General features: G+C 38.0%; 1 protein-coding gene across 2 annotated transcripts in view; it reads left to right on the forward strand.

Moving 5' to 3' along the window:
• The window catches only part of UTRN (utrophin), a 760,310-nt gene that overhangs the window by 304,423 nt on the left and 442,874 nt on the right, over positions 1 to 13,013 (forward strand). The window contains exons 47-49 of one of the 2 annotated variants that reach the window (XM_056853742.1): positions 366 to 574; positions 3,982 to 4,099; positions 5,102 to 5,307. In XM_056853742.1, the coding sequence (XP_056709720.1) occupies positions 366 to 574; positions 3,982 to 4,099; positions 5,102 to 5,307 (533 nt within the window). The remainder of the gene's footprint in view (positions 1 to 365; positions 575 to 3,981; positions 4,100 to 5,101; positions 5,308 to 13,013) is intronic. The other variant, XM_056853743.1, reaches the window with a different exon arrangement.

Consider the following 13,013-nt stretch of genomic DNA (forward strand, 5'->3'; position numbering starts at 1 on the left):
TATTCAAGGAATTAACAGCTGATGCTTTCAGTGGTATTTTCTGCCCGCCAACCAATTTTTGAATTATTTTCTTCCTCAGTAGGCTAGTGAACTAGAAGCAGACGTAGGTTGACACTGTTTTCCCTGGATGATAATTAAATGATGTGTAGTTTTTGCCTGCTCAGTATTTAAATGATTCTAAGCTGCTTAAGTAATGGAGATATTTAACACTTTTGGAACTGAAGCCTTTAGGATATTTAGCCATTGAGATGGGGATAGAGGAAGGTTCAGAGGGCATTCTTAAAATTATAAAAGTTGCAAAAAATCCTTTCCTACTGGAAATGTATTCTAATCTATACGGGGCAAATTATGTTGTATTGATTTAGGTTACCCTCTTCTCCAAAAGATGGTGCTGGTGTCCTCTGCTTCTGAAAGTGTCGCTCAAACACAGCAGGAAACCTCTGCACCTGCTGATCTGGACAAAACTACAACAGAACTGGCTGACTGGCTGGCATTGATAGACCAGATGCTGAAGTCCAACATAGTTACTGTGGGAAACGCTGAAGAAATCAATCGGACTATTGCACGCATGAAAGTACGTGTTGTTGTGAAGTGCTTCTGTTTTGAATTCTCAAGAATGTGTTATGTTGTCCTTGCTTTCAGTTGGTGGAAAGAAGTTCTCTTGTAGTTTCTAATAATATTCATTGTAAGTAGATTTTTTTCTGGAAAAAAAAACTGATTTGGAATACTGTGTTCTGCCCTGTAAAGCCCCAGGGTTGTCTCATTTTAAAGCCACCTCTGATTTTTAAAGTAACTTCTAGGTGTGTTTTATATGTGTGCGTTTGCTGCGGTGTCCTAGCATATTGTATGCCATAACAAGTTCACCTTCTTGAACAATGATCATCGTCTACAAAAGAGTTTCAGTGCATTCAAGTTAAAATAATGAAATCCAGTTAATATAGGTTAATTGCCCTGCACAATAGCTATTAATCATTGCAATCCAGCCCTAGGCATCCTGCGATTGAGTTTAAAGAGGTGTATGAATATCTGTGTTGACATTTAAAATTGTGGTAATTTAAGTGAACAGGAAAGTGGTTACACATTTATATGGACAATTTCTTTGTGATATATATATAGTTTGCCTTCAAGTCACAGCTGACTTATGGTGACTCCTGGTGGGGTTTTCAAGGCAAGAGATGTCCAGAGGTGGTTTGCCATTGCCTGCCTTTGCGCCACGACCCTGGCATTCCTTGGAGGTCTCCTATCCAAATACTAGCCAGGGTTGACCCTGCTTAGCTTCTGAGATCTGAGGAGATCAGGCTAGTCTGGGGCTATCTGTGATATTAGCAATGTAGAAAAAGTGGAGAAAATAAGTAACTAATAGCTTTAGGAAAGGCTTTATTTTAAAAAGCACAATACAGTCACCTTAATTTCCCAACATACCACTTCAATAATATTTGTAGTGCAATTTCATGATAGCAATTTCAATAATCTTTTCAGCTGTCTGTCACTGGACATATAACTTTTTGTATCTCTAATGGAATTATCTTTCATTATGGAGATTTCTGTCTCAGTCAGTTTCCACATGAAAGAAGTTTTCTTATATGGAAATTATGTTTCAATAGAATAGATTCTATAGAAATGGAAGTCTTACAGGTGTTTAGAATTTCATCCATTAAGAATTCTACTTTATAGGATGTTAATGGCATGCGAAAATGGGAAAAGGCAGAAGAAAAAAATATTTCAAACAAGTAGGTTGGATTAGATGGCTTGATATCCTAGGTTAGGTGTCACCAACCTTTTTGAGCCTGTGGGCACATTTGAAATTCTGACGCAACCGTACCACTGTTGCTAGGTGAGCCTCAAGGAGAAGGGCATTCCGTAGGTGAGATGTAGGGTTGCCAGCTCTGGGTAGGAAAGATCCTGGAGATTTGTGGGCAGAGCCTGAGGAGGGTGGAGGGAGAGGGAGGGGAGGGAGTTCATCATGGAGGTGTTGCCACAGGTTCTACCCTCAGAAGCTGCAGTTCAATTCAATTCAAAACCTTTATTGGCATAGTGAGTCATTCAGGACATTCCATGGTTAATCAGATAATAAGTATCAATAGACATAGATAAAATGGAGTATGCCGAAATAAGATGAATTTGGAATACATATAAAACAGGTATCTAAAATAGACAAATTGTATTTTTGATTTGATCTTAATCATTGAGGCATACTTCAAAAACATGGCTACTGTTTCTGTAATTTCTGAATCGTAACCATTCATTAGGAATCTAAAAAGGGAACGAGGAGAAGAGTTCCTGTTTACAATTAACGGCATTAAAGGTTTGGTGCGTAAATCGACTAACATTTCACACTCCAATAAAATATGATGAATGGAATCTATCTGATTCATGCCGCAACAGCAAATTCTCCTTGCCAAGGGGGTATTATTAAATCTCCCAAATAAGACCTCCGACGGGAAAGCATTTAGTCTTGCTAGCGTAAAAGCCCTACGAAGGGAGGGATCACTTAAAGAGTAGAAATAACCCTGGAGCAAACCAAAATTGGAAGATAGACCTAATTTGGATGGGGAACAAGATGGAGGCATTGCGGGTAAAAAATTTTTGTCTTTCATGGTCAAACAGTCTTTGTTTAAAATATTGTCGAAGGCTTTCACGGTCAGAGTCTTATTCCAAGACACTGAAAGACTGGACAATTCTACCAACTATTTTGTCAGATTGCACAGAGAAGCCATTGAAATTCATAAACATCAGCACAATTTTAACAGAAAAGAAGAGAGTTTAAGAATGAATAAGGCTTGGCTTCCTGTCTTGAAAACCTCCAGACTAACAAAGACTACAGTCAACAATAGCCATGCAGATTAGCTTTGGATTTCACACATTAACAGATCACTTCAGGATACAGTAGGTCCATATTAACATACCACACCCTCATTAGCACATTATCTTGATACTTACAGGACAATGGTTAGCACATTACCTTTGTTACTTTTTGTAGGACAATGATTCAGCTCAAACCCAACCCCTTTTCTGACTATATATTACTCTTCCTACACACTTGACACTGAGAGACACTGTCCTTCAGTGTTACACCTCTGAAGATGCCGGCCACAGCTGCTGGCGAAACGTCAGGAAAGAAAATACCAAGACCACGGTTACACAGCCCGGATAACCTACGAGAACCAGTCTTTGTTTAATTTATCGGAAAATGGTTTGACTGTCCAGCATCAATAGATTATCTACGTCTATTCCCAGGATTTTCAGTTTGTTTGAGATAAATATAAACCACTCTATATTTGCAGAAGCTGCGGTTTTCTCCAGGGGAATTGATTTCTGTGGTTTGGTGATAATTTCAGGAGAACTCCAGACCCTCCGCCTGTAGGTCGGCAACCCTAGGAGGTGCTACTGCAGGAAAAGCCCCGCCCCTGGTTGCCACATCCCTCACCTCTGAAGGTGGGGGCACAGAAAGTAGGGCTTGTAAGGATGATCTTAGCTGGCAGGCTGGGGAGTGAGATATTATTTTTTCATTCAACCTAAACTGGTTCAAAGTGTCTGAACCATTTAATAAACCACTTTTCAAAGTTAAGGTATAAAACGGAACTGGAGAGTTAACCCCCCCGCCCCCCCCAAAAAAACACACACTGAAACTGGCTGAACCCGTATTTTACTGTATAATGTCCCTGGAGCTAGGCATGGAAAGATCCATGCTCAAATCCCCACTCTTCAAATGAAATCAAATACTTTATTATGGTCAAAGACCAGAATCCCCCCACCCTTCTTGAAACTGACTGGGTGACCTTAGGCCAGTCACACTTTTTCAGCCTAGCTTATCTCACAGATGGGTAATGAAGATGAAAAGAAGAAATGGAGAATATGTTTTTTCCCTCTCAAGTTGCTTAGAGAAAGAGAAAGGTAAATATATTATAGTTGGGTATTCTTCAAAAAATCAAATGTTTATATTCTCATTTTTGTAACAGTAGCACCTTTTAATCTTTACAGATAACAAAAGAAGATTTAGAACAGCGCCATCCCCAGCTGGATTCTGTCTTTACCTTGGCTCAGAATTTGAAAAACAAAACCTCAAGTTTTGACATTAGGACAGCAATCACAGAAAAATGTATGTTTCTGTTTAAGAGAAGTATGTGGAGAAGGAGGTTAAAGTAATTCTGAAATTTGTATGAGAAGGTGGACTGACAGATTTGTGTTTTCAACAGTCACTGGATAGTCAGGGACCAGAGCTTGTGTGGTCCTCAATCTGACCAATTGTAGCTGGACCTTGGTAGATCAGAGGAAGTGCCATTCTGATATTGAAACTTGAGGGTGTAGAATATGTTGGGTTGAATAACAAAAATAATTTCAGGCTGTGCCTGCTTGCTAGATTTTTAGATGCCTGCGGGTATACAGATGTACTGGTCCAACTAATAAAATATTACACAGTGGGTAGCCGTGTTAGTCTGTCTGCAGTAGTAGAAAAGGGCAAGAGTCCAGTAGCACTTTAAAGACTAACAAAAATATTTTCTGGTAGGGTATGAACTAATAAAATATTAGTTAGCTGACAACATTGTGTGGGGAAAAGAGTAGCATTGAAACATACTAGCTGAAAATGTGAAAAGAATTATTTGAAACACTCTTGTCACAAATGCAAGATTTCACATGTGTTCTTTTATAATAACCCTTAGTTCTGCACTCATGATCATTAATGTTGATTTATCCATAGGCATGCTTAGAATGGTGACAGTCAAACCACTAGATTAAAGGAGGTAAAGAAAGTTAGTGTTCCATATCATCCATGGAATACAGAGTAATGTTTGTAGAGTCTTGGTTTAAATAGATTAAAGACATTTGCATTTCATCGTTTCAGCTGTTTATTTGTACAAATATAATTTCTTTGTATTTTTTCAAGAGGTATATTGTGTGTGTGTATAAGATAGGAAAAATGAGACTAAGGTTAGGGCTCTGTTCTCAGTACCATTTAGTGAATAGGTATATAAATGAGAGTTGTTTGTATATAACACCACATCAAGAATTCAGGACTTAGTTAAGTGATTTTATTTGAGTGTTTCTCGAGTATAACAGCATTCTCATATATATATTTATGTTTCTTCTTTGTCTCTTGCAGTGGAGAAGCTTAAGACTCAGTGGGACAGTACTCAGCATGGGGTGGAAGTACGCCAACAGCAGTTAAGATGCATGCTTTCTGACAGCATGAAGTGGGATGCCCAGAAGCAAGAAATGGAGAAGCTGATTGGAAAGTACGAGATCTATCTGCATGCCCTTTTGCAGTCTCCTAAAGAGGTGCTTATCAAACAGATTTCTGAAAACAAAGTAAGTTCAAACATGCTATCTAATTTAACTTCAGGATGTCAAGTTTGCAAATGTAGCTTAATTTTTTCCCTCAGTCTCCGAGCTTTCATGTATGTAGGGAAAAAATGTGATACAGCCCTCCTGGTATCTTGTCAAAATCTTAAGGAGGTTATATCTTCATAAAACTTCCTGCACATAGAAAATGAGCATAGCTAGAACCCTTCGTCTTGCTGTTCTGTGGGTATGGTGCATTTGATTTTGTGAGTACCAATCTGTTACTTGCCTTTTGAATTGGCTTTTTCCGACAAAACATATATGATGTGTTTCTTCTGAAAAGGGTTTTACTCTCCTCACATTCTCAAAAGTAACTGGTTCTTCGGCAACACTTATTGTTTAGTACATTTTCCCAAGTATTCACATTAATAAATTTTCAATCTTCTCACAGAAAATGTTAATTCCAAATTATCATGTGTGTTTTGCTTGTCATAATATCATAGGATATTATTATTAGGATCATACAAAAAGTTATGTTGTAGGAATAAATATTGGCAATGTAGGCTTTGATCATAAGAATGTTTCATTACACATAATAAGAATCAAACAACTGTCAGAACTGTGGTGTGTTCTCGAGAGCATTTCATCCAACTTGTTTCACTGAGGCAAGTTTCTCTAACACTAGCCAACCCAACACTATAAAACAAGCTATAACTTTTGTATTCTGGTGTGCTATAGAAGAGCCCAAGATTCTGTGAAACTAAGCATGAAGATTAAAAAAATCGGTCACAAAAACTTAGACACTTGCGGGCTTCCGGTACAGCGCTGGCTTGAGGCAAGATGTCTCTCAGGAATTCTCTCCCTGAGAGGCTCCAAGAAATGTTCAAATAGGGGTGAAAATCAACACCCCACCCCAGCTCTAATTAGGGAACTGGGGAGCAGGATTTCCTCTGCAGCCACGAAGGGTGGTCTGACTCCCATACCCTCTGAGAGTGCTTATAAGCCTCCTGGAGATATGGATGTTGTCCCACGGGCATTTGAGAGGATTACCATCGCCATGAACGGCTTCTTGGCTTGAGGCCTCAACCTCCTTTATCTATCAACACCACGGAACAACTTTATTGCAATGAAACCCTCAACATCCAAAACCTGAGTAAGTCACAAGAACTCTTTTGGTTTTACCTTGATTCCTATGACTTGAAAGATTGATATAATCATTACTGCAATCTGCACCTCTCCACCCAGTATATAAGCGACTTTGAAGCTTTAAAAAGACTATAGTTAAACGGCAGGAGCCTTATCTATCTGATCTTTACTTAGACAAAACAAACGGGATGTTTGAAAGACACTCTAGCTACCAATCAGATGCCGAGGTGTTAAAAGGGGTGGGAGCGAACGGGATAAATTCCTTTGGAGCTGATGTGCTTCCGATCTAAGACGTCCTTCCTGCCACATTCCTACTTGAAAGACTTGTCTTGCGAAACGGAAGACAGCAAGGAAATACTCTCACTGCTCTACCAAGCGTCACAGGAATTCGTAGGATCAGACTTGCACCTCCGTTGTGCATCAATTAAAGCATTCCTATTACTTGGAATCTATCGAGAGGAGACGAAGGAAGATCCGCGAAAACAACTTCATTACTCCCCCTTTTACAGCTGAGCTAGAGTGCCATAAATCTTTCACACTAATTGTTTTACAATGAAGAAAAGAATCTGCAGCCATTTAACCTCGGGGAAACTATAAAACTGACGAAGTGAAAACTGTTACAGGTCTTGGCTCCTGCCAGCACACTTACAACACACCCTTCACACTGGTGATTGTTTGGAATTAACCTCAGAAATAAATATGGAGAAGGTTGACAAGGACATATAGGAATTGCTATTAAAACACACTGATATCTTCACCAAACAATATAAGAAAGTATCTCAGCAACTGGCCCAGTTAACCAGCATATTGACTAATTTGACTCAAACCACTAACCAGTCCAGTCAGAAATTGGACATATTGACTAGTGATCTTAAAAACATGAAATCACAACTTTCTACAATAAAAACCGATATGGGGAAAATGGACATATCAATTAAAAAGGCAGTTGAAGAACAGAAAGATATCAAAAATAAACAGATAAATCAAGATAAACAAGTCCAAGCTATTCACTCCCAACAGGAAATTGTTACAGACCAGCTGGCTATAGTGGAGATGAAGCTAAGACAATCAAATGTTCGCCTTTGCAACTTTCCAGAAGAATTGGGAGGTTCCAGAACTACCATTATAAAATCATTGGCTAACCTGATTCAGATAAATGAACAAGATCTGGACTATGCAATAAATAAAATATATAGAATTCCTTTACCTACCAGAATCTCTTTACCTACTACAAAGGCCAGGGATATTATGATTTCCTTCTCTGACATCAGGATGAAGGATTATATTATGCAAACTTTCTATGACAACCCTTTGTCCGTGAAAGGAAATCCATTTATAATTCTCAAGGACATTCCACAACATTTGATGATGAAGAGAAACATCTACAAAGATTTTACTGGGACATTGAAGAAGAATGGAATAAGATTTTGTTGGATCTTTCCACAGGGATTTATTTTTACCTTCAAAAAGATCAAATTTACTATCATTTCACAGGAGGATGTAAAATTTTTTTTGGAAAACCATGAAAAAGATCTAGTTGGCCTTCACCCTGACCAACAACAAGAACAAGAGGAAGGAAAGAAGTTGGCCTTGACACACGAACAAAAAAGACTGGATCCTAAAAATAACAGAAGTGTTGGGAAAACCAAAACTCATAACAAGAATAAAGTTAAAAGGAAGCATGCAGTTTATGGGTGATAGAGAGATACGGAGGGTTAAATAAGAAATTAAATGATAACTAGTGAATGTTGTTATTATTGATCTAATCCTTTTGCTTAAGGAAGCTTTTTGTAAAAACTTTTTTTCTTTTATTATATATTAAATTAACAACTAATATGTAACAACTGTAATGACCCAGACAATTGAGAATTAATTTAGTTTTAAGTTGGATGTATATTTTTGGATTAGAATTTCAATACAAAAGAGTATATAAATTTATAGCAAGGTGAAGGAAGTTGAGGGGGAAGTCTTTTATTTTATTATCATTTTATTAATGGATGAAATGCTTTTCAACAATGATGTTAAATTTTTCTTTATCTTATATTTGAAATGAATATGTTGCTGAAAAGTTACCTATCAGTATAAAATTGTGAAAATAATAAAAAAATTATTTAAAAAAAGTTAGACACTTGCCACAGATATATTAGTTGAATCACTGTTACTTAAAAGTAATTTAAATAGGAACTCCGTTATGAATCACCAGAATGAATGATGGTTATAAATTTCAAAGTCATCATTAGCTGAAGAAATATTCTAGAGATATTCAGAGCCATTTCATTAATTCTCTATCCCACATTGAAGCATTACGTTGTCTGTGACAGGCGGTCCATAACTTCCTTTCTCTACCCTCATGTGCTATGAGACTCCCTTTTAGAAGTGCTTATTGTCACATAAAGGGAATTTTCCAGGTGAAGGTAATGCAACCCCATGTAGTATCGGCTTATGAACAGCATTTGCAGAATGAAAGCAGCATTGTGCTTGCCATTCAGTCCTTGTTCAAAGTGATTACCTTCTTTTTTTACTTGTAAGTCATGAAAGATCCATAACTCTGTAGTGCCCATTATGCTAGAAGGTTAATTCTTGAATTTATGGAGCATAAACTGATCTTTGTGATTATGCCTAGTCAAAGCATATCAGTTCCTCAGGACTTCTACAGTAAGTGTTTGGAAATTATTTTGCTAACTTTATATGCCCCCCTTCTTTGATGGTTATTTATTCTGTGATGACAAGTAAATATATCAACCCCAAAGTTCACTTGGTCATCTTATTTGGTGTTGTCATAACCCATACTTCCTATTTTTATGTCCACATCTCTGGTGAATCAGTTGACCAGTGGGGGAAAACTCTCTCGCATTCCTAAGATCTGAAGAAATGACTTCAAAAGAGGGAGGATTGGTTGGTTGCCTAACGTTAAAAGCTCAGCTAGGACTTTTATGAGACTAATGAAACACCGCTTCTTAATAAAGCTAGAATCTGTGCCACATAAACATTTCCCCCTTCAATGCTATAGATAGTTCTTTTTAACAAAATCGGTCCCTTTAAGGTATTGGAAGCACATTCCATTTAAATTTGCTGTCTTACACTAATGTTACTTGGATTTCTTTATATCCCTAATTCCAGCTTTATGCTTGTTTCATGTTTCTAGCCTGTCTTTATTAGACATAAAATGACTATTTATCAGGGACAATAAAACTTTACATGATAATAATAAATTTACAGCTAATAAATGTCAGAAATGCTACATTTTATTCCTTTGCTTATTATACATGGCCACGTATAATGAATGATATAATTCAGGGTAACATACATTGTACCTATCATTTATTTTGGGGGAAAAAACTGTCCTTCACCCCCCCCCCCCAAGCATGAAGGTGAATCTGCTTATTAATTATGACTGTTTAAATCAGTTCTTTTTTTAAGTGCCAGTACTCCTATTCCTATATAAGAAATTAAGAGATTAAAATATAATAAATTACCTTTTTATAGAACATTTCAAATCTTCATTATGTTCTAACCTGATGCATTTCCATGTAGGGTTGCCAACTTTTTTTTTTTTAACCAGGCTCTGGTCCTGTACCCTGAACAGCCACTTTACAAAAATTAGGTGACACTGTTTATCTCAACAATATACAAAGCTTCACCTGTTTCTAGGTGAAAAGTACAATGAAATACATGAAAAATGCAAGCAAGATTAGATCCTTTTTTCTGGTCAGTTGGCACCTCACTCCTGAGCACAAAGCACCCTGCTAAATCCGACTGGTGGCTTTGTAGTAATCATAATGATTCTGTAACTGGTGAGATAGAAGGTGCCATTTATCTCCACCAAGCTCCCCTTCTGGATGCACATCTTAACGTGGTGAGGGGGTTTGTGAGTGTCAGGGAAGCTGAGAGCAATACCGTAAGGGGTTTAGACTCTATCAAGAGACTAAACTCCTAGCAGAGTCACTCAAGACGGAATGGTCACAGCTGAGACACCAGACGAAGATGCATCCACCCCCTTAAGGGATCAATGGCCACATCCGCAGAAGAGAACAGGCAGTTCCAATGGGGATGGGGGTAGAGGAATCCCTGAAGGTTAGCTACTGGGCAGCAGCAGTAGTGGAAGGTGACACTGGCGGAAGATCTTTCGTAGACAACGGCAGTGCCACTATGGCTAACTCTGGTTAGTACTGCGCAGAAGAAGGCACTGGTAAACCACTTCTGACCAACCTTTACCTTGAAAACCCTATGATGAGACAAACCAAAATGAAAAAAGATATAGTGCTGGAAGATGGGACCCCCAGGTCGGATGGCACTCAATCTGCTACTGGGGTAGAGCAGAGGACAAGTACGAGTAGCGCTGTTCTTAATGATGCGATTGGACTAAAGCCGAAAGGACGTTCAGTGGTTGACATGAATAGATGCAAAAGGAAAGTCCGAAGCTGTTCGACGGATAAAATAGGAACATGGAATGTGAGAAGCATGAATCAGGGTAAGCTTGAAATTGTTAAACAAGAAATGGAACGTATGGACATTTCAGTCCTGGGAATAAGTGAATTAAAGTGGACTGGATTAGGACATTTTCAATCAGAAAATTACAAAGTGTTTTATTCAGGGAATGACAAAAAGAGAAGAAACGGAGTTGCTTTAATAGTGAGGCAAGATGTAGCAAAGGCAGTCAGGAGCTATAATGCAAAGTCTGACCGAATAATATCAATCAGACTTCAGGGAAAGCCTATCGACATAAGCATCCTTCAAGTTTATGCCCCAACTACAGATGCTGATGAGGAAGAAATTGAAAGTTTTTATGCCAGTGTTCAGGAAGAAATTGATCACACACCTAAACAAGATATGCTGATAATCATAGGTGATTGGAACGCAAAAGTAGGAAACAAAGCAGAATCAAATGTTGTTGGCAGATTTGGGCTAGGAGCACGGAATGAAGCAGGAGAACGCCTCGTAGAATTCTGTGAAGACAACTATCTGTTCATTGCAAACACATGTTTCAGGCAACCAAATAGACGATTGTATACATGGACATCACCAGACGGCCAGTATAGAAATCAAATAGATTATATAATTGGAAGCAGAAGATGGAGAAGCTCTATTCTCTCGGCCAAAACAAGACCAGGAGCCGACTGCGGTACAGATCATGAATTGCTAATATCAAAAATAAAGATAAAGCTTAAGAAAAACACCAAAACATTCATAGCACCAAAATACAATCTAAGCAATATTCCGGAAGAGTTTAAAGACCATGTAAGGAACAGATTTGCATTACTAAGTTCAAGTGAATGTAAACCTGAAGAACTATGGGTGGAAACTAGAGATATTATCAAGGAAGAATGTGCAAAGACTATTCCTGTAGCCAAAAGAAAAGAAAAACCTCGATGGATGTCTGAGGAAACTCTTAAAATTGCCAGAGATAGACGAGAAGCAAAAGTAGAAGGTGACAGAAATAGAATCAAAAGTCTAAGTGCAACGTTCCAGCGACTAGCACGTAGAGACAAAGAGACCTATTATAATAGCCAGTGTAAAGAAATAGAAGAGAACAACAAAAAAGGAAGAACAAGAGATCTGTTCCACAAGATCCAAGAAATCAAAGGGAAATTTAAAGCACGGTTAGGCATGCTGAAAGATCAGCATGGAAATACATTAACTGAACAGGACAAAATAAAGAAAAGGTGGGAACAATACACTGAAGAACTATACAGAAGAGATGAAAGGATAAAAGATTCTTTCCAAGAAGAATCTTTTGAAGAAGAACCTACAGTTTTAGAAAGTGAAGTGAAAGCTGCATTGAGAGCAATCGGGAGAAACAAATCACCAGGAACAGATGGGATATCAATAGAGCTATTCCAAGCCACAGAAACGGAGTCCATCAAAATCTTGACAAGAATATGCCAACAGATATGGAAAACAAAACAATGGCCCACAGACTGGAAATAATCCATTTACATTCCAATTCCCAAGAAAGGAGACATCAAAGATTGCAACAACTATCGGACCATTGCATTAATTTCTCATGCAAGTAAAGTGATGCTCAAAATCTTACAGCAAAGGCTGCTACCATATATGGAACGAGAAATGCCTGATGTTCAAGCTGGTTTCAGAAAAGGAAGAGGCACTAGAGATCATATTGCAAATATACGCTGGTTACTGGAGCGTACGAGAGAATTTCAGAAGAAAATCAGCAAAGCTTTTGACTGTGTGGATCATGAAAAGCTATGGCTGGTTTTAAAGGAAATGGGTGTGCCACAACATCTGATCGTTTTGATGCGCAACCTGTACTCTGGACAAGAGGCCTCAGTTAGAACAGAATATGGAGAAACGGAATGGTTTCCAATTGGCAAAGGTGTCAGACAAGGATGTATTTTATCTCCCTATCTCTTCAATCTATATGCAGAACATATAATTAGGAAAGCAGGATTAGATTTAGATGAAGGTGGAGTGAAAATTGGAGGGAGGAACATTAATAATTTGAGATATGCTGATGACACTACATTATTGGCAGAAAATAGTGAAGATTTGAAACAGCTATTGCTGAAAGTTAAAAGAGAAAGTGCCAAAGCAGGACTGCAGCTGAACATCAAGAAAACAAAAGTAAT

Source organism: Euleptes europaea, chromosome 7 (assembly GCF_029931775.1).
Source record: "Euleptes europaea isolate rEulEur1 chromosome 7, rEulEur1.hap1, whole genome shotgun sequence".
NCBI classification, from domain to species: domain Eukaryota; kingdom Metazoa; phylum Chordata; class Lepidosauria; order Squamata; family Sphaerodactylidae; genus Euleptes; species Euleptes europaea.